Source organism: Trachemys scripta, chromosome 4, assembly GCF_013100865.1.
Source record: "Trachemys scripta elegans isolate TJP31775 chromosome 4, CAS_Tse_1.0, whole genome shotgun sequence".
Taxonomy (NCBI): Eukaryota; Metazoa; Chordata; order Testudines; family Emydidae; genus Trachemys; species Trachemys scripta.
Genome location: NC_048301.1, coordinates 62,709,210 through 62,731,256, shown reverse-complemented (window position 1 = coordinate 62,731,256; position 22,047 = coordinate 62,709,210). Strand labels below are relative to the sequence as shown.

At 44.0% G+C, this 22,047-nt stretch overlaps 1 protein-coding gene across 6 annotated transcripts in view; it reads right to left on the bottom strand.

The window, feature by feature from the left end:
* CAPN3 (calpain 3) overlaps positions 1 to 22,047 on the bottom strand; it is a 71,231-nt gene that overhangs the window by 12,696 nt on the left and 36,488 nt on the right. For 3 of the 6 annotated variants that reach the window (XM_034769168.1, XM_034769166.1, XM_034769171.1), the window contains 10 exons: positions 20,422 to 20,630; positions 19,707 to 19,743; positions 17,548 to 17,565; positions 15,815 to 15,928; positions 12,453 to 12,530; positions 10,197 to 10,254; positions 9,626 to 9,690; positions 7,357 to 7,425; positions 4,658 to 4,736; positions 1,753 to 1,869 (listed from right to left, as the gene is read on the bottom strand). In XM_034769168.1, the coding sequence (XP_034625059.1) occupies positions 1,753 to 1,869; positions 4,658 to 4,736; positions 7,357 to 7,425; positions 9,626 to 9,690; positions 10,197 to 10,254; positions 12,453 to 12,530; positions 15,815 to 15,928; positions 17,548 to 17,565; positions 19,707 to 19,743; positions 20,422 to 20,630 (844 nt within the window). The remainder of the gene's footprint in view (positions 1 to 1,752; positions 1,870 to 4,657; positions 4,737 to 7,356; positions 7,426 to 9,625; positions 9,691 to 10,196; positions 10,255 to 12,452; positions 12,531 to 15,814; positions 15,929 to 17,547; positions 17,566 to 19,706; positions 19,744 to 20,421; positions 20,631 to 22,047) is intronic. The other 3 variants (XM_034769169.1, XM_034769167.1, XM_034769170.1) reach the window with 3 other exon arrangements.

The following is a 22,047-nucleotide window of genomic DNA, read 5'->3' as shown; positions in this document are numbered from 1 at the left end:
CGGGGGCGGGGGTGACCAACCAACCCGACTCTCCCTACCCTATGCTCTCCGTCCTCTATGCCTGGCTGGGGCCCTGGGACGGACCTGCCTTTCCCAGTACCTGGTGCTGCATCTTCCCGAGGCAATGTGGGGGTGTGTGTGTGGGGGGGGAGATGGGGGTCACATGCTTCCCCCCCAATTTCTGCCAGGGTTCACACCAGAACATGGCCAGCAGCAGCCTTTTGGCATTGTGCAGGATGGAAGGGACGGGAGCTGCTTCCAACTGCAGGGGAGGAGGAAGGGATGACCTGGCCTGTGTCTTTGCAGAACTCATCTCTTCCTCCCTTCCTCCCCCAGCCCCCATGACTAGAAGCAGCTTATCCCTTCCTGCCTGCACAGTGTCAAAAGGTAGCTAACACCTCTAGGCTGCTGCTGGCCCCCCGACATAACCCAGCTGCCTCCTGTCCCCTAGCTATAGTACAGGCACAAAGGGGTTAAGCCCTCAGGATGGATTGTGCACCAGGGGCCAGGGACCCTGACTGCAGGGGCTTCAGTGAACCAGCCAGAGAGGTGGCTCAGCAGGGGAGAGTGCCTAGGGGACAGAGCAGCCCCGCGCTCCCTGGGGGCAGGACCCCAGGCGGTTGGGGGTGGGGGGTGAAGAGGGTGCTAAGCCCCTGCCCGGGGGGCTGCTGTGGAGCCTGCAGGTTCAGGGCAGGAACAGGCTGGAAATCACTCCCTCCCCCAACTCCAGAGCTTAGCTGAGGGGCGGAGACTGGAGACTGTGCCGCACTACACAGGGCATTGGCACATGCAGGGCTTGGCGCCTCCTGGCCAGTGCCTTGGGCCAGAGGGTCTTGGATTTTCCTGGGGTGCCAGCCCAGCCAGAGGCACCTGGGGGAGGAAGGAGCCTGCAGGCCAGGCTGCTGGTGAGCTGAGCGCTCCGACCTGGGGCTAGTTCTCCACACAGCGCTGGGAGCAGGATGTGCCCCGCTGGGGAGCTAGGGATACAGAGGAGCAGGGGGGCTAGGGGGCGAAAGGGCAAAGCAGGGAGAGGACCGTGAGAGGAGGCATATGTAAAGGGCCGATGGGTGGGCAGCAGAGGCGACACTTAACTGGCCGCTGCCTGGCACCTGCCTGTAGTTATCAGCTGCCGCAGCATGCAGCCAGGACTGGCCAGAAACAGGGCAGGGGGTGGGCTCTGGTGGCCGAGAGCTGGCACGCGGGGAGGGATGCGCTGATGGACCAGCAGGGGAAGCAGCCAGCCCCATGCACTGTGGCTTCACCCTGCCACCAGCCTTGCATACCCACCCCCATCATCAGCCACTGGACCTCCTCCCCCCACTCACTGCTGGGGGTGGGTGGGCGGCTGGCGAGCAGGGATCTGGCCAGCAGCAGGACCCACCAGTACTGATGGGGGGAGGCAGAAAATCCAGGATAATTTGCCTGAAACAGTCAGGACACCTGCAGGAGGGTTTAAATATGGGACTATCCCTTTAAAAACAGGTCATCTGGTCACCCCACTAATGAATATAAAACAGCCACTGCGCTGAGGGAGCTTACCGAGCCTGAGACTCATAGCTTACAACAACAGAGAAGCACTGCAGCAGAACAGATGACATTCATTATTGAAATCAGCTAATTTTCATAATGGTCACTGATATTAAGCTTTCAGTAGAGCTTTAGAGCAATTTTTGCTTGGGAGGGACCACGTGCTCCTGTGTGAGAGAGGAATAGCACAAGAAGAAGGACAGTAAAAATTGGACAGGCACTTACTGAACATTCCTTCCAGTCGCACAAAGCAGCAGATAAAGCTGTCGAAGTCAATGTTCATGTTTTTGTCAGCATAGCGCATTGTAATGATGTCATAGAGCTGCTTGTTAAGGCAGAATCCTGAGAAGGAAGAGAAACAGAAGACAGCTGTTCTTCAGCTCTTGGCACGGTTCCGGTACCAGACTGACACTGAGAAAAAGCTTTGTATGGAGTCCTCAGTTCCTGGGTCTAACCATATACCAAAGGTCCAAGCTGAGTGACTCAAGAAAAATAAAAATGCAGGAAGCTTTATTGTGTCAGGTTACTCTCTTAATAGGAAACAGCATTTTGAAATTACTGTTTCAAGTGGCAAAAGTGTGCTCATTACCTCCCATTATCGCTGTGAAGAGAAGGTCCTTGCCCTAAAGAGTTTAAAATCTAATTTAGACCTGATGAAATAAGGGGCTGGAGTAACAAAAATTCAGACAGGGATCAGTGAGGAAACTAGGTGTTACAGCAATAAAACTGTACAGTGGCAAAAAATAAATGACTAAAACATACAAACCCCAGCCTCAATATTACCCATCTACATACTGTATAGGAATGTGCAGTTAGTCAACCAGCACTGCAGATTGGCTTATTAGATGTGTTTACATGGATTTGGGCATTGCTGGGGGCTGGCTAAATGCATATTCATACAGAATATGTGAGCTTTCAATATTAAGCATGGGTTTATAGTTTATTTTACATTTTATTCCTCTCCTAGTTTAAGAAGTCAGGCCAGAATTATTTAAAGAAGAAAGAATATTATTTTAGGCTAATCATTTTACTAGCAAGAATGAGAAACCTGTAAAATGTACTGTATTCCTGCACCATGTAAAGCAAAACCCAGGTGTAGTTTTTTTATTTGTCCTGGTAAAACCAAAATTCCATGATTGAGGTTTTGCCAAAACTGAAATATAGCTGCCTGAACAATGCACAAAACGTTGATGTAGATAATTTACCAACGTCTTCACATTAAAGTTCATAACAATGCTCATGAGTTTCTGAATGATGAAATACCCTCCCTCCCTTAGCAGCAGTCACTGGCAATGGAATGTGTCAGGCCTGTATAGTCTCTCTAGAAGCAGGTATGCTAATGAGTTTGGGAGAGATAAAGCAGCCACCTGGACTGCAGGGTGAATTCTATTTAATTATGTTGCATGTTTAATTATGTTGGGGGGTGGGCAAGGACAGTTCATGTGCGGAATGAATTTTGTTATGTGCACCAATATGGAGGTGATGGGTGGTGGGAGTGGGGCCAAGGGGTTTGGAGTGGGCTGAGGGCTGGGGCACAGGGTTGAAGTGCAGGGGGCTCCAGCTGGGGGTGCAGGCTCTGGGGTGGGGCTGGGGATGAGGGGTTTGGCGTGCAGGCTGCCCCGGGGTCTGTGGCAGGGAGAGAGAACTGCCCCCAGCCTTCTCTCACTGTAGCAGCCCTGGGCCGGGGCCAGGAGCCAGACACCTCTCCCTGTCGCAGCCCTGCATACCCCCTACCTCTCTCCTCACCAGTCCAGGCCCCTACACAGCCCTTGATAGCCTGCTGTGTGGCCGTGCAGCTTAGAGGGAACTTAGCCTGCAACCAGCTCATCAACGTTTATGTGACCCAGCCCCCACTGAGCGGGACAGAATACCACACTGAGTGGATGAGGGGTTATGGAAGTGGCCAGGCTTCATTTACTAAGACTGGACAGCACTGATATAAGCAATGAAAGGCTAAAGAGCAAACCATCTCCTCCCTTGATATAAAGCAGGTGGGAGATGCTGAGTTCCCCAATAACACTTCCCTACCTCACAGGGGCAGGGCTACCAAGTGTCATGCATCTTGCCACCCCATCCCACCTAGGGTTGCCAACCCTCCAGGATTGTCCTGTGGTCTCCAGGAATTAAAGATTAATCTTTAATTAAAGATGATGTCACTTGAGGAACCCTCTAGGAATACATCCAACTAAAATTGGCAACCCTAGTCCCACCTGCCTGCAGCTTAGCAGGCATCCCCTGTGCTTAGCTGGGCTGTGAGCAAGCTGTAGGCAAAGAGCTACTATAGTTCCTCCTGGTCACCAGGGGCCACTGTGGCTAGAAGCAGCCAGGTGACCTCTCTTGCCTGTCAGTATCTGGCCAGGAGGGAGCCCCCAGCCCAGACTTAGAGGAGGGGAAAGGGGCTGTGGCAGCAATATCAGCAGGAGCAGGTAGGCAGGTGAAGGGAGGAGGGGGGCAGGGTGGGGGATAAGAGGGGACAGAAGGTGGGGACAGGGGGTGAAGTGGACAAAATGGGGCAGGAATGGGGAGGGCTGAATAAGGGAGGCTGCCCCAGATTCCACCCACAACAACCCTCCCAGGCTACTCCAGGCTTGCTGTGTCAATGGCCCAGGAACGTCCCCCCCACTGGCTCAGTAATGCCCACTGCTGCTCCTTGCCTCCTCCCTTCCCATGCTTATGAGGTGTGTTGGGAACAGGTCCCTGCCTCCCTCACACCAGCTGCCACTAATTGGTGGGAACCCTGGGGGAAATAGGTGACTTCCACCTCTTGAGAAATGTCACGCATGGAGCTGCACAAAGCTCGGTAGCTGTGCCAGGCAATTAATTAATGCTTGTAAAGCTCCCTGAGATCCTTGATGCAGGGTGCACAGGGAAGGCAAAATATTGTTTACCACTGAAAGGTAGAACTGACTGAATAGAAGATTCAGTCTTCAAAACCCGAAGTGTTTTCCTTGCAGCTTGGACATGTGAAAATTTGTCCAGGGCAACAGCTCAGTATCCAGGTTTTTCTAGGGTGTATTCCTTTAAAAGGCTGCACTGTACTTCTCATTTTTACTACATAGGTACAGGAAGGGTAGGAACAAGAGGAAAGCAAGAGGGAGTGGAATCCCTGGCATTGAGTACTGTGCAATACCTGCATCTTTGACTGCATTACGCATCTCGTAACTATTAATGGTGCCAGAATGATCTGTGTCATAACGTTTGAAAATTTTCTGGAAAAGAAAAAAATAAATATCAGGAATAAAGTTTGGTCATTTTGTAGAAAAACAATGCTGATTGAGGAAGGCTGGCCGCTGAGCAGGGCTATGATTTTCACCCTAGCACTCTGGTATCTAGGCTTCAAAGGCTAGATGAGTTCCATACAGAGTAGAATGGTGATTAGTTGAAGAATAATGACTGTCTGTGAAAGTCGTGTGTTTCCCCCCCACACACATTGAGGTAAAGAATGGTGACGCTGCAGCGCAGTTGTAAGGGGTGCTGCATTATTGTAGGGGCTATCGCTCTGATGAGATGTTGTACTAAGGCTCTTCTTTCTTATGTCTTTTGGCTGCCCAGTTAGAAATTGAAGATCCAGGGCCCTTTACTAAAAAAAGTTGGAAATAATCCCAGTGTCCTGACTAATAGACCCTTTCTCTGTATAAATCATGTTGCAATTCCCAAGTCTCTGGGTGAGCCATTACAGAGTACATAATGATAGTTACATTTGCTTATACAATCACTGTATTATCATCTAACTCAGTGGTTTTTCAACCCTAGGGGTCCGCAGACTATGTCTAAAATTTCCAAAGGGGTCCGCACTTCCATTCAAAAAATTTTAGGGGTCCACAAATGAAAAGAGTTTGAAAACCACTGCTCTACCTCACTGCTTTGCAAACACTTTGGAATATCTAGCACATGAGAGGTGCTGAAAAAACAAACAAACCTATTTTTCTCAGTACTGATAACTCAAATTCCTGAATAAACTGCATTGGCTGCCAGTAAACAATTCAGTGCCTTAATTTTGATATATAGAAGCTATTTATAATCTAGACTTTTAACACTTGATGAGTTGCCTTTTGCTCAATATTCACATCTTGTCAGGGTTGTCAGGTGGGTCTGCTCTCAGTCCCTGAATACTAGCACGGAGGAGGATGGGAGGCTCGTTGCTGTGGGCTGTGTAGACATAGCCTAAATTCAGTTAAGTCAGCTCCAGGCTAGAGAGAGGCTGTGGAACTCCCCTCTAGAGGTCTACCACAGCTCCTTATTGACTGCCCTAGATTATAACTAAGGCTAAGGTTTTGTCACAGTTATTTTTAGGGACAGAAGTCACGGTCATGGGCAATAAACAAAAATTAATGGAACACTGTGACATGTCCATTACTTTTACCAAAAAAAACCCTGTGACAAAATGGGGAGTGGGAGGTCCAGCACCCACTGCTGCTGTGGCTCCAGAGTTCCCCAGCATCGGTGTCGGCTGGGAAATGTGGGGTCACCCCTCCCGCTTCGGGGTCTGGGAGCTGCGGGGACCCCCCACTGCGGCTTGGAGCTTTGGGACTGGGAGCTGGGTGTAGGGGCACCGTGTGCAGCAGCTAAGAGCTCTGGGGCCCTCGCTGGCTGACGGTTCCAACCCCATGGACCTGGGGCTGAAGCAGAAAATGTCATGGAGGACCCTGGAAGTCATGGATTCCGGGACTTCCATGACAAAATTGTAGCCAATTAAGGCTGCGAGTCTGTCATGCAGGTTACAGATTTAGTGACTTTCCAGGATTTCTGCAGCTGCCAGTGCAGCTGACCCCAGGGCCACCCAAGCAGCTGGGATGGGCCCGAGGCCAGCCGCACCAGCTGCTGCTCAGGTGGCCCTGGGTCCAGCCACACCTGCTGCTGCTCAGGCAGCCCCAGAAACCTGGCCCCGGGCCACCCTCCTTCCCCCAAGCACCTAAAATTTAATCAGGGGTATTCATAGTACAAGTCATGGACAGGTCACAGAATGTGAATTTTTGTTTATTGCCCGAGACCTGTCCATGACTTTTACTAAAAATATACATGACTAAATCTTAGCCTTAATTATAATTAAAGCTCCATCTCTCTTGGTTATCCTATCTCTGATACTTTTGAGGTGTAACTCTGGCTTTTCCCCTCTTTTCTTCTCCCTCCTTACCTCACACACTGTCATTCTGTATTTGGGAAAAATCCCTTTAATTTATGGGTTGGGTAGTCTTTGGGACCATTTGATTTCTTTGTGTTCTTTTCTTTGTCAGATTGTATACAGTGTTGGGGCTGGTCAATTTCTTTTTAATGATTGGTATTGTACTTTTGTTTATTATAGCAATGATTCTCAACCGGGGTATGTGTACCCCTGGGGTACACAGAGGTCTTCCAGGGGGTACATCAACTCATTTAGATATTCACCTAGTTTTACAACAGGCTATATAAAAAGCACTAGCCAAGCAAGCACAAACTAAAATTTCATACAGACAAGTACTTGTTTATACTGCTCTGTATACTATACATGGAAATGTAAGTACAATATTCATATTCCAATCAATTTATTTTATAATTATATGGTAAAAAATGGGAAACTGAGCAATTTTTCAGTAAGTGTGCTGTATGTTTTAAGTCTGATTTTGTAATCAAACAATTTTTTAAATGAGGTGAAACGTGGGGCATGCAAGAAAAATCATACTCCTGAAAGGGGTACAATAGTCTGGAAAGGTTGAGAACCACTGTATTATACTGTGAGTAGATGCTTTGTGGGATTCAGAAAGAGAACTGTTTTGGTGGAATCGTTACGTGAACATTGCCTCTATGGAAGAAGTACAGAATAAGAAAAACACAAGAAATACTCAACAATACCTGCCAGCTTTTCAGCTTATCCCAGAGGTGTCGAAACTCCTCGAAGTTTATTTTCCCTGAACCATCTGTCTGTGATGTGAGAGTTCAGGTAAAAAAAATGTTTTAAGAGAAAGTTATCAAAACTCAGGTCAGAGTCCACTTCAAGAGGCTATAAATCCTATTCAGGATTTCCCTTATTATTAGAGGTGGGTGAATAGTACTGAAAAGTACTTTATGAACCCTTTTGTTCATTCTGAATTGCATTTAATTCCATGTTCATAAAATGTTGTCACTAAGTACAGAGCTCCTGCATTTGGAAGGAGAGGGGGTCCCTCCTAGAGATCTTTTAAAGCGTGTAGGATTGAGGTGTTCTAGTGGTGTCTTTTCAAATAGTTTCAAATGTGGAAATTTACACATGAAGTTGCCAATTTAACTTGCCAGCTAAGTTTCATCCTGAAGAATAGAGCTCCTTCTGTTTTATATTTTTCATCTCTCTTAAAAAATTCACCAAAACAACCTAAGAAATCCTATACAACATTCTATTAAGGTTGCATAGTTATGCACTCAGGTTGCATTTGCAAATTTCACTCTGTCCTCTTATGCATGTGCATAACAATCTTCTTTAATTACTTGATCACACATTATATATCAAATACAACATATTATACAGTTTTTCTACCTAAAATGAACATGTACCATCCTGTACTACTGTATATTATACTGCATGCTCTGAGATTATAAAAATACTTTTATATAAAAAGTACACAGTAAGATGTACTTAACATATTACAAATTAAGGGTAACAGAGAAATAGTGAAATTTTGCTGCTTAAACTATAGCTACATTAGATATGATTTTTAAAGAAAAGATCTAATCTTTATGCTTTAGGACAAAAAGCTAACTAACTGCCAGGTTAGGAAGAAACATCTGCAATGAGCTGGTTGTTCCATAATTGTCCACTCTGGAGTTTCTTCTGCTTTCAACTGAAGCATGTGATACTGGCCACTGTCAGGAAATAGGAATGTACAGAATATAAAGTATTGTTCTGCTTCCCTGTCACATTATTTGATAAAATATGACCACGTAGATCATTGTTGCTACCACTGTTATATAATTGCAACAAATCTTGTACAAAGGTTGTCAAGTAAGGTGTCTATGGAAAGGTTTGCTGAATATAATTTATGATTTGCTGAATATAATTATGCTATTTGTGTGCATGTATCATTTTTGTATTTGAAGTTATGAGCATTGGCTCTATACCTATATTTCAAATATGTTTGCTCCTGGGGTAACGCCCACAAGGTATTTAGCCTGTACATCTTGAAGGGAATATTCAAATTAAGTGGCTCATCCAGGAACACTTAACTCACAATGGACCATGGGAGACAAGAAGCCTATCTACAGATAATGGACTTTCCTGCTATGAATAAGCGAAATTATGCAGGGACATGTGGTTTGCCCATGTGATTTCAAACTCCATCTTGATACCTGTAATTTTCCACCAGCTGTGCTGAGGGCTTTGTTTGAAACAATGAATTTCCCTCCATATGGCAGAAGCTATAAAAAGCACTGGAAACCTCTCCATTTTTGCCTTTTTCCTGCTCAAGCCTCTGGACCATGGACTTATACTGATGGGAGCATTCTAACCAAGGGACTGACGACCTTCCAATGAGTTGGAAGCAACCAGAGACATGACTTAAGCCAGCAGTTTATTCCATCACCGCAACAAGCCTGAACCAAGAACTTTGCAATTATTGTATGTATTTGATTCCTTTAACCAATTTTAACTCTCACCTTTCTTTCTTTTTCATAAATAAACGTTTAGACTTTAGATACTAAAGGATTAGCAACAGCACGATTTTGGGGTCAGATATGAGTTATATCTTGACCTGGGTATGTGACTGATTCTTTGGGATCAGAAGAACCCTTTTATTTGATTAAATGGGTTTTAAAGAACCACTCATCTTTAAGCCTAGTGTTTTCGGTGGTGATATAAGGACTGGAATGCCTAAGGAAACAGCTTTTCTGACTTCTTGTTAGCTAGTGTGGTGAAACAGAAGTTTACTTTTGTTGCTGGTTTGGTATATCTTAAGGGAGAATAACTGCCAGTCTGGGGGTGTATCTGCCCTATTTCTGCAGCAGTTTCTCCTGAATTTGGTATTCTCATTCGTGTCTCACAAAGGCACGGTTATATTCCCTAATTTACAAAGCTGTATTTCAGATGGTTCTACAGCCAGTTGTGCAAGAAATCTAGTATATCAAATAATCATCTGTGATTTGAGAAGGATACGTCCATTAAGGCAATCATGCTGCGGCAGGACTCCAGCGCAAACCCTTCTGTCTTCAGGTCTTTGTCTGAAAGAAATAATCCCAAATGAAGAAACTGTACAAGTCAGCAAGTATCTCTTCCTATCTGATGTGACTCCATTCAAAGTACAAAACCTAAATCTATCTCTGACACCTTCCAAAAAATGTGCCACAGAGAAACTGACCGGTACTCAGGGCTATTACTGTTCCAAATTCTGGCTGAACTTTCTTCACCTCACATAAGCTAGATTACCCCACACAGTGCTTTGAGTGAATCTCACTTTCTTTAGTCCTTGAACAAACACAGCAGTGATGTGAGAACTCAGTCCTAGACTAAATGGAAAGGACACTGCTGTGAGCAAGTTCAGCCTGCTGGAGTCCCAACTGGGAATCCCACTACAGTGATACTAGGAAGTTCTTAAACCTTAAGCCATAACTGACATCAAGAGGGCAACAGTGTGAAGATGACACTACAGGCAATGTCAGAGCTAGAGAGTTCCTTGCTCAATAATATTCAAAGACTGATGAGGAGGTAGAAAAAAGCTCAAACTCACGTTTTTTTAGAACATTATTCAGAACACTTCTGAGTTCGTCAGCACTGATCTCCATGTCCTGGACAGAAAGGTGCGGAGAATGCCACAAATTATAACATTCAGTATGGAGCAGAAAGGGTTGCAGAGCATGGCTTTCTTAATAATGCTAAGTTGTTTTTTCTTGGTGATTTTTAGGTGCTGCAATATGCTGGCAGCAGAGAAAGAAGTCCCAGTTCATACACAGTACAAATACTGACCCAAATCTTTGGCTGGACTGTTGCTCATATCACTGGTAAAATAATAATAATTAATAAAAAGCTGGTGTAGCTGGCCATAGGAAGATTAAAAGATTAAAGGGCAATTTAAAGGATCCCCCTGCACTAGAGATGAGCTGCCTTATCAACTGCTGTGCCACCCTGCACATCCACCTGTTGGTAAGGGAGCACAGTTATCAAGGCTTGCTTGCACCCTGGGGATCCAAATTAAAGCATTTCTTAAGTAGGGGACTGGATCAGCCTCACAGCTGGCCCAAGATCAGGGGATCGTCCAAGTTGTGCAGTGTGTTCCTTAGTGGACTGTACAGATCTGAGCTATTCATGGAGAGTTAAACTAAGAGGAAAACAATTCATTGCGCCTGATTGTCTTTTTACTTTTATAAGTCTAAAATCAGAAATAACTCCATGGAAGTCAGTGAAGTTACACTGATGTAAATCAGTGCACGAAAGAACCATCAGGGCCATTAGCACTCTGTACATTGGCCAGGGAAACTGCTGACATCCTTCCAACAAGAACTATTTAAATGTGGTTTGCTGGAAGGATGCTTTGCCAGCTAGTTTAGATGGGGTCATGTTAATGGTCTTAGAACCACTCTATCCTTGAGTCATACTGAGTTCAAACCTTGTAAAACCCAGGACACCCACCTTAATGCTGAGATAGGTTGTGGGTATGTCTGTGTGCATGTACACAAATGTAGGCATTCTCTTTTTTGTTTTTTGTCTTGTCTCTAACTCTCCTTCGTTCGCTCCTACATTCCTGCTTGTCATTCTTTAACTGTTTAAAAAACAGTACTAGAGGAATAAGTGTAAACTTGTAGTGGAAAAAAATATATTATTTAAAATTACTCAGACCACAATCAGTTTCCCCTGCAAGTTCTAGAACTTCTGGCTTCCCAGTGTTATTTTTCTGTCAAGCAGAAATATATGATTTCATTTTTCTGAACTTTTAAAGTCAGTTTCATTCTGGTTCTGTACAGAGACTGATTCTCTAGCTACAGAACAGATACAGAATCAGAAGTGGCAGTGAAAGTTTCTTTTCCATAGCCCCGCTCCGGAGAGACCTGTCTATAGGGGTGAAAGAGAGTGCAGTTTATTCTGTGCCCATTCAAACCGTCACCTCACTGCTGAAACATGGAACCAGGTGACAAACAATGCTAATTAAGTGGTCCCCTGTCCTCTGGGAACCAACAACTCATTTCATACAGGCTATTGAACAGTCATTAGATGAACAGCCAGTAAATTCATGTCAAAAACACCATGGGTCACACCTGATCTAAAGGTAAAAGGTTTTCTATCCTATTACCAGGCCACCAAGCACTGCAGTTGTTGATCTGTTTCCATTTTTAATTTCCACAATTAAGCATCTACTGAGGAATATTTTATTTGTAGCCTGTTTATACATGTTAAGTGAAGTCGGTCAAGAAACTCCACATACTAGCAATGAAGCACAAAGCCAGCTTTAAATAAAGCTCCCTCTTATTTGGCAAAAAGACTTAACACTGATAAGATATGGTTCTAAAACTACATTTAGGCCTCAGGGCTTCAGTGTATTACTGTACTGTGATTTGCTTGGCTTGGGACCTTTCAGGAGATCAGAGAGAGTTTCAAGTGTGTTTCGATTCTGCATAGAATCATAGAATATTAGGATTGGAAGAGACTTCCAGAGGTCATCTAGTCCAACCACCTGCTCAAAGCAAGACCAACTAACTAAATCATCCCAGCCAGGGCTTTGTCAAGCTGGGCCTTAAAAACCTCTAAGGATGGAGATTCCACCACCTCCCTAGGTAACCCATTCCAGTGCTTCACCACCCTCCTAGTGAAATAGTGTTTCCTAATATCCAACCTAAACCTCCCCCACTGCAACTTGAGACCATTGCTCCTTGTTCTGTCATCCGCCACCACTGAGAACAGCCGAGCTCCATCCTCTTTGGAATGGCTGTTGATTTAACTGCTCTCAAGGTTAGTCTGTTGTGAAAGGTAGAGACTTGGACTGTGTACTCACATCTCCAGCAATCTGCTGGAATATATTCCTGAACTGCTTCTCTTCTTCACTATCCTTGTCAGCATTTGTTCGAGTGGGCTGCAAAGACACAAATATAAATGTTGATGGGCTGGTGTGAGGGCCTTTGGGAAAGAGAAGGGGATCTCCAGGGTTGGATCAATCACTCACTTGTGACTGTCTGAAAATCCTTAATGAATTTGGAATAACATTTCAACTCTCTTTTCCCTCCCCAACAGAGTAGAACTTTTCCTATTTCAGGATCATTCCTTTGGGAACTGCTCTGGAGAGCAGAATGCCCTACAGCAAGGAACTGTTATAGTGCTTGTTACATTTTCCTGATAGCCTTTGCAGAGCTGACAGGATGTACCACTTTTCTGTAAGGTCTTCTGAAGAAAGTTGTGCTAATATCACATACGTTACAGATAAAAAAATATCTACCAGCCATTCAATCCATTCACCAGAAGCAAGTAGTTTGTTTCAACAACACATTTTGTAGTACTTTGTCCAGTCTAGTTTGAAGCATGTCAAGTGACAGGCCTTCCTCTCAGGAGACTATTCCACAGTTTAAGAGGGCTGTTAGAAATTTTTCTAATGACTAGTAGATTTCAAAATATTTAAAAATGTTTCTTAATAACCATCATGTAGTTTTACTTGCTTAACTTTATCCCATTCCTCTTGTTTATCCCTTTGAACAATTACTCTCACTCCTTGCTGTTTATCTTCAAATATTTGATTTAATCTCCTATAAAGGAGATATTTGGAGCAGAGGCAACATGCATGCCTCCCCCACATTTGCTGCGTGGATTGTACTGAGCATGCTCCCACAGACTGAGCATGCTCAGTAACATCTGCTGAAGCTTGCTGCCCACACTCCCTCCCCTCCCCCCATTGGCAGGCATGGAGATCTGCTCTTGGGTCAAGTGCACTTTACTTTGACAAGTTCTGGTAATGACAATGCTCCTTTACCTATCTACTGACTAGAGGAATTGCAGCGATGTTCAGATGCATAGATTGTAGTTTGCCTGCAGCAGCCTTTTCCCCCAAGCAGAATAGCCCATAAGGCAGCCTCTCTATTTGATGGACTCCCTCTTTTTCTTGAACATGCAAACAAGTCTGAGTATTACTAAGGGAAAATTACTCACATGTCCTTAAAAAGAAAGCTCCACATTTTAGATATAATTTTGCCTACTTTTGAATAATGCTAATTACATATTAAAATGCGACTTTCCTTGTGGTAGTTAAAAACAAAAGAAAGATAGTATATGGCTACCTTTCAGCCACAGGCATTCTCTGAAAATCCCACAGCAAAACAGCCCCATTTTCCATGCAGAGAAACCAAAACCCTGACTCTGAACAACCCCGACTTTGGTTCAGTGCCTGAGCATTGTTGCTTAGGTGCTTTGCTTCTCTAATGCTTTATGGAGACTGAAATTTGAGTAATTCTCTAGGGGTAAACTCTGAATTCTCCAAGGTTTCTTTCTCTAACAGCCAGAGAAAGGAAAAGGAAATACACGTATAACTGGTTCTACTCAATCTTTTCCCACCTGTCCCCAGGACAGCCTGGGTGGGATTCACTTTTTCAGTACACAAAATCCTACTAATACATTAGTGCTGGAAAGGGGAAAAATAAGTCAGAGGAAAATAAAATATAGATTTTATTTTAACATTTCTTTGAACTTTTTAATAAATATTTATACTGGAGTTATTTTTAGAAACACCCCAATTTAGAACCTAACCACGCTGTAAAAAATGCAGGTTTGGGTGACCAGATTGCAACTTGGTAACCCCCCAACTTAGCTAACAGATAGTGTAGTCCTGTGGTATAGCTAGAACTAAACTGTGATGTATTATGTTCATGAACTGTACTGGAACCCTGTCAAGTCCAAGGCTGTAGGATGATTCGGAGATACAGTTTAAAACAGTGTTTTCACTTCTACAGTGTAACTTCATATATGTCAGAAAACAACTGTATTGTAATTGGGTCCCCACCATCATAGTAATTGCTACAGCATAGACAGGACCCAGAGCCTATGATTGACATTCTCCTTCCAACAACTATTTAAAAAGTTGACTTGCATCTGAAGAAGTGAGGTTCTTACCCACGAAAGCTTATGCTCCCAGTACTTCTGTTAGTCTCAAAGGTGCCACAGGACCCTCTGTTGCTTTTTACAGATTCAGACTAACACGGCTACCCCTCTGATATTTAAATATGGTTATTAGTAGCAGCATCTAGCATGCTTTTTTGTGACCATTGTGAAGAGGATTTTAAACTATTATGTAACCGTGCAAGAGAATCAGGGTACAGGCTACTCAGAGGGATAATAGAGAATAGTTTGGCTAGCACACTTTTCAGGAAAACAATCCTTGAAAACAGGGGGCAGGAAAACTATACGAAGACCTTGCTAGCAGCAAGTCTGTTCAGACTGTGCTAGCACCAACTACATATAAATCATATTGGAGAAAGGTCAGGTCTTTACAGGGCTGTACCATGATTATAACACAATTTGATCCCCTCTGCACAATTTATAATGGTGTTAGAGCACTACTGCATTATAAAATACAATGCTGACACAATCACAGTAGAAATTGTGCTGTTGACAGGCTATGGTAATCAATAGGAGCCTCTTGAAGTCTACATGAGTTGATTTGCTACACACTGCCTATACAACAGGTGCGGTTACAGGGAGATTGATCAGCAATTGATTGAATTACTTTTCTAATTGTAAAGGTGTCATCTTGCACAGTCTAGATCAGGATAGTCAATAGACAAACTGTGGGCCAAATCCAGACCACCAGACACTTTTGAATGGACCATGACATCTTTTTATGTATTCATTATCATTATTATTGTTATTGCAGTGTGAAAAATGTTTCTCTGGAGTCTGGACCTTGACTATACCTTGACCAAGAAATTTGGACCTTGACAAAAAATAATTGACTACCCTGGTCTAGATCATTACAAAAGTTCAACATGTTTCCTATGAAACTAATCACTCTCTCCAACATAGGCATAAAATCATTGAAGGGACGATATCTTCCCTCTCAAATTCAATATATCCACCTACTTGACTGAAAGTTCTAATGCAGTGTAGTTGTAGCTGTGCTAGTCCCAGGATATTAGAGAGACCAGGTGGATGAGGTAATATATTTTATTTACCTAACTGTCTCTCACAGCAGAAGGTCCAACAAAAGATATTACCTCACCCACCTTTTTGCTCTGAAATTTCTAAATCAGACAAAATTATCAGCTTTAAAAGGGCTTTCCTCATCTCATAATTCTCAGTTTCCTTGCCCCCACCCAGCCACTTCCCCATGCTAGCCAGACCAAGCTCCATTTTCTTCATGCCAACTGGTACAGAAACCTCATCGCTTTTCTTTTTCTCATCTCTGCTCGTTTTTTTCTTCTCCTTGTCAGATGCTTCATCAACTTTCAACTCCTTATTGCTGTTTGCTCTGTCAGAAACAAAGATGATTGGCTAGAGAGAGGAGGAAGAGGGCAAAGGGAAGAGAAGAGGAGTGGAAGTTACATAATAGAGGAGAACAAAGTGTTTGAGAAAATCCATTCTGTGACCATGCTCATGCTGCAACAGCTCCCATCACAGAAAGGGCACAGCTGAGACTGCACCAAAGGTGGCTCTGAAGTTACTGTTCTCATCATGCTAAAAAGTGATACTGATGCTGTTAATACTTCTTGTGCAAAAATAGGTATTAGTTCTCCTTGTACAGGAAAGCCATTTATGCAGTAAACACTCCCCGATTTTAGGAGCAAAAAAGAGGCCAGCCAGGTTCTTTGTTGTACTTTAATTAGTGTGACCAGATGTCCCGATTTTATAAGGACAGTCCTGATATTTGGGGCTTTGTCTTATATAGGCGCCTATTACCCCCCCTCCCCCCGTCCCCACATCTCCCCCATCCTGATTTTTCACACTTGCTGTCTGGTCACCCTAACTTTAATAGCCCTCACACAGAAAGGGTGGCAGCACTGCAATAGCAATAAAGGCCACCTGCACTACAGTAATTCTCATGCAGAAAATGAGCTGAGTGGTTAGTATGGAAACGTTTTAACTTTGTACAGTGCATGTGTCTGATCCCTTCCCAGTACTGACCGGTGAGGCATTCAGGCGCAGAGTGCAATTGCTTTCTTTGCTTTTCTTTAATGTTTTCAAAGACAGAAAAGATTGCTCTGCCCTTGCCAGACATGCCATATATTTTTTATGTGCTCACCTGATTTTGGATGTTTTATGGACTAGGATGTAAATGGTAATTTGCAAATAACAGTCCAAACAGGAGTTTACCGAATTAATTCTTATAACTTGTTTCAATGGGGTTTATTTTTGCATCCCCCAAATGGAAAAATGGCATAATCCTCACATCACTACCTAATTTCAAGGTAGAGGATACTTTGTAGCAAAGTGTGTTGTAAGGGATGGGCGGGAGAAACCCATAGCTTACTAGAGAAGGGGGATGGCAGCTGGGTTAGACAGCTGGTGGGAGTTTGGGGAGCAGGAATTTGTGGCAGGAAGAGTGGCAGCATTTGACAGTAGAACGTGGATACTAGGACATTTGTCTGGAGCAGGGTTGTGTTGTGTTGGAAAGGGAGATAAGGGTGGAGAAGGGAGTGGAGCTGGGAGTGAAGGAGAGGGTTCGTGGCATGGTAGGGTAACAGGTCAGAAACAAGACCCAATTCCATGAGCTGCTGGACACCTTCAACTGCCACTGAAAACAGTGGGAGTCCTGGGTGATCAGCATCTGGATCAGGCTATAGGGATGGAAAGTTTCAGAGGTGCCAGCTTCTCTGTGTGAGCTGAGTACACTATCCTGCAAAGCTCTTATTAGCTATACAATAGGAAGACAAAACCATCACTGCCTATGGTAGAGTGTAATTGCAGAAAACTGCAGAAAACTAGCTCTAACACCAATAAATTCTCATATTGCAGATAACGCACTCTGACATTGGCAAAAAACTCAAGCTTCTGTGATATCATCAGGCATTTAACAAGAGTACTGTTTACGGCAACACCACTTTAATATAGCTGCATGCTCGTTACCCTACTCAAGTCCAGCACTTTTCAGGTCTATTGAAGCAGAGACCCACCTTGCCTTTTTTCTTTTTCTGAACCAAAAAAAAAGCGATATTTAGTAAACATAGTTGTAGATTTAATACAAATTGTATAAAGTTATACTGTGCAATGTCATTCTTGCTCTCTCTTGTTTATTTTTGCCATTTAGCTACATTCATACATCTGAGCTCCATGGAGTCAAATATAGGAAGGTAGGAATTGCCATGTGAGATCAGACCAGTGGGTTCATCTCACTGCCCTGCCCGAATCGAGAAACCTTCACCTCAGCTCTAAGTGTTCCACTCTTTACAGTAAGCAGGGTACCGGAGATTGATACACCCATGTCCACACACCAATATCCAGATGGTGGGTCTATTTTAAGCCTACCAGTCTTGAAAGTGTTCATTTAACATTACAGAAAATGAAAGGGTTGACATAGTGGTGGGCAAGGGTCAATTAAATTATGTTTTGCCTGAGTTGAACTGAGTACCCACTATTCCTTCCATTTTATTATATCAGTCCTTGTCTTCCCACTTCTGAACATGTTGCAGCTAGCCCAAATAAAAGAGTTAACAGTTTGTAGGTGTAAGTGATATTCATTAAAATCACTGCTACCGTTTGGAGACGTTTGCAGAATACTGGTATTTATCATCACACACCTATTCAAAAGGAGCCACAAAGAAGTATTGTTCTGATTTTATCAGACAAGAAGTCACTTTCACACTAAATACCCTACAGCACAATCTAGACTTTCTACAATAAACTAGCATTCTCAGATCACAGATTAAGAGGTTTTCTGCAAGGCCTTTATTGTACATTCAGTCACACAGCAAAATGAAGTTGGTGAGGACAGATGTAATGGCGAAATTTCCAGGGCTGGTTAGTGCCTAAAGCACTAGCCTTCCATTACTGAAAATAGGTTTCAGGTCTGGCATGAAGTCTTACATCATATGATGTGGTCTGTCCATATCATAAGGCCACCATACATAAAACATAAGAATGGCTATACTGGGTCAGACGAATGGTCCATCTAACCCAGTATCCTGTCTCTGACACCAGCCAGTGCCAGATGCTTCATAGGGAACAAACAAAAACAGAGCAGTTATTGAGTGATCCATCCTCTGTCGTCCAGTCCCAGCTTCTGGCAGGCAGAGGTTTAGGGGCACCCAAGCATGGTGTTATGTCCCTGACCATCTTGGCTAATAGCCAGTGTTGGATCTATCCTCCATTAACTTATCTAGTTCTTTTTTGAACCCAGTTGTACTTTTGGCCTTCACAGTGTCCTGTGGCAATGAGTTCCACAAGTGGACTGTAGAGCTAAATGATAAGATAGCTGCTCAATTAGAGTTAATGGGAGCATGAGGTGCCTGTCCTTGGCCTCTTGTTACTTATTTTCTTAGCTGTGACACTCTTTCCTACTTTCACACACAGAAGGAACCAGGGGTAGTGACCCAGTATACTGTTTGTATGACATCAGACAGTAAAACATTGCATGTAATAAACTGAAAGCAAAATATACTGTGACAGACCCAGACCAGTGGGGTATAGAAGTGTGGTAGAGGGCAAATATACTGGTCACTGGATGAGTAGTTTTCTGTTCCCTGAGTGACCAGAGCAGGGGCTGCACTAGAGTAATCAGGAACCTGCTAGAACCAGTTAAGGCAGGCAGGCTAATTAGGACACCTGGAGCCAATTAAGAAGAAGCTTCTAGAATCAATTAAGGCAGGCTAATCAGGGCACCTAGGTTTTAAAAGGAGCTCACTTCAGTTTGTGGTGTGAGTGTGAGGAGCTGGAAGCAAGAGGTGCAAGGAGCTGAGAGGGTGTGGGTATGCTGCTGGAGGACTGAGGAGCACAAGTGTTATCAGACACCAGAAGGAAGGTCCTGTGGTGAGAATAAGGAAGGTGTTTGGAGGAGGCCATGGGGAAGTAGCCCAGGGAGTTGTAGCTGTCATACAGCTGTTACAGGAGGCACTATAGACACCTGGAGTCCACAGGGCCCTGGGCTGGAACCCGGAGTAGAGAGCGGGCCCAGGTTCCCCCCAAACCTCCCAATTGATCTGGACTGTGGGTTCTTCTAGAGGGGAAGGTCTCTGGGCTGTTCCCCAACCCACATGGTGAATCTCTGAGGCAAGAAAATCCGCCAATAAGTGCAGGACCCACCAAGATAGAGGAGGAACTTTGTCACAATACTTACGGAAGGACGTTCTGCTTCTATCTTGTTTTCAACTTCCCTAGAAAGAGGAAAAATTGTTTTGGGAAAAAAAAAAGAAGAAAAGGGCCATCCTCCTACACGGTTTGTTTCTGTAGCTGGTTTGGAGAGAGCCACTTGAACTTTGAAATGAGAACTTGAGTTATGATTCGAATTGGCTTCTCCTTCTATAGTGACAAAGCCTAGACACAGCTCTCTGTTAACAAACTGAGCTGTGTACCCAAATACTGTCTGAGAGTGTGCCACGGCTTGGCATGCATCCTGCTAAATCTGAGCTTGGCACTGCCAGTGAGTTTTGTCAGCTTGGGAAAACAAAACAAGCTAATTAGCTCTGAGCAAAGTGAAACCAGTTACCAAGTTTACTCATCTTTGGAGGAAGACAGGACCACCCAGGGAGTATAACCTATCTGGGGAGTGAGGGATGAACGACAGAAAAGAAATAATTGCTTAATTCCATGATGTTTCCCTGATGGCCAAAGTTAGATCCAGCTCACAAATGCAGGCAGGCAAAAACTATTCTTCTTCCAAGGCATAAGAAACTGCTTCTTTTTCATAAAAGACCTAGAAACCTAAATAGAGAAGACCCCTGTGTGTGTGTGTGTGTGTGCGCGCACAAGGGAGTATGTATGTTTGTGGGAGAATGGGGGGCCATGTGGTTCATCCTCTTCTTTAGAGTCAAATAACTGGCCCTTGAACTTACTCTGAAAGACTTCTTTTTTCTGAGAAGACCCTCAGGATGAACTCTCCCTCCTGGTGAGGTTCATATGTCGATGGGACGATGACATACTCATTGGGAGGCAGCCGGAAGCGTTCAGAGATTTCTCGCATGTTTATATATGACTTACTTCTAGCTTTGGAGGCATTGTAAAGGAAAAAATCCTTTTGTAAGTGCTGCTTGTTACCATGCATCTGTAAACAAAAGAATCAAACATCCCATCTTCAGCAAGATCTTACATAGCTCACAGGCAGATCCAACACAGACAACATATCACCTTGGCAGAAAATGACTGTGAAATTAAAACTTTTCTTTGAAATACAAGGTACAGGAGGCTTGATGGCTCAGGAGGCTGGTAATAGATATAGGCCATTTTACCTTAAGTCACCAACTAGGTCCCTCTAACTGGAAGTTGTTAGCATTTGATGGCTGCTGTATGACCTACCTGAAATGAGTTGGTGGTCTCATTTGTGTTGCTAAGATGATGGTATCCATATCACAGAAGCCACAGTCACAAATGGCACTAACTGTTAACTTCTTGGAATTATCAGCACAGAGGCCAGGACTGAATGAGCCTGGAGAATAAACTACCCTCTTAACCTCTATGGATTGTCCCTCCAGAAAGGGTTGAAGCATGCTGATAAGGGTCATTCGTGCACTGCCACTGCCATATATGTTCTCTGGATAAACTGAAGATTTCATTGTCCAGGGCTGTCAGATGGATGTCTTTTACTAGCACTAAATTCAATTTAAAATCTAATTTGAATGAAAAGAGAATTCTCAAATCATCTTTGAGAATTAAATTTCCAATAACTCTTGCAAAATTAAGCTAGTTGTGGGTAGAATTTAGCAATACTATTGTGCTGATAAAGAGATCAGATCCAAAAGAGTCTGGCTGTTTTACAGGGTCAGTGTTTGCCCCCTGCTGTTTTCGGTCTCCAAGTGAGAGATCCGTTTCTCTTTATTAATGCTGCTTGCAGGGTTGTGGGCACTGTAACAATGCTCTGTTACTTCCAGTATCCCTGCAAGGCTGCAGGCTAATATAGCCTGTACTTTGAGCTGAACTTGCTGAATGACTCTTCCCTCATCAGCAAGTATCAGGATGGCAAAACAAGAAAACATGATGGGATTTAGAATGGAGGAGGCAAGGTTTAACAGCCCAGTTAACAAGATAAATATAGAGAGATATATTTGTAATAAACTAGGCTGATTACGTTACACATAATATAAAATTAAGACACTGCTCTTTGGTGGTGGGCATGATGGAAGATGCAAAACCACCTAACTTCTGTAGCAGCCTGATGGGCAAAATGGAAATTCTGCACCAGATAAATAAAAACTTCAATTGTTAATGTAATTAGGGTTACCATACGTCCAGTTTTTCCCGGACATGTCCGGCTTTTCGGCAATCAAACCCCCGTCCGGGGGGAATTGCCAAAAAGCCGAACATGTCTGGGAAAATGCCGGCCGGGCACTTCCCCTCCCGTGGCTGCTCTGCTTCTCCCCTGACTCTTCAGCTCTGTTTAAGAGCCGCGCGCTACGGGCTTTGGGCAGCCCCCATGCCTCCGGACCCTGTGCTGCCGGAGCCTGGGAGGGGAAGTGCCCGGCCGG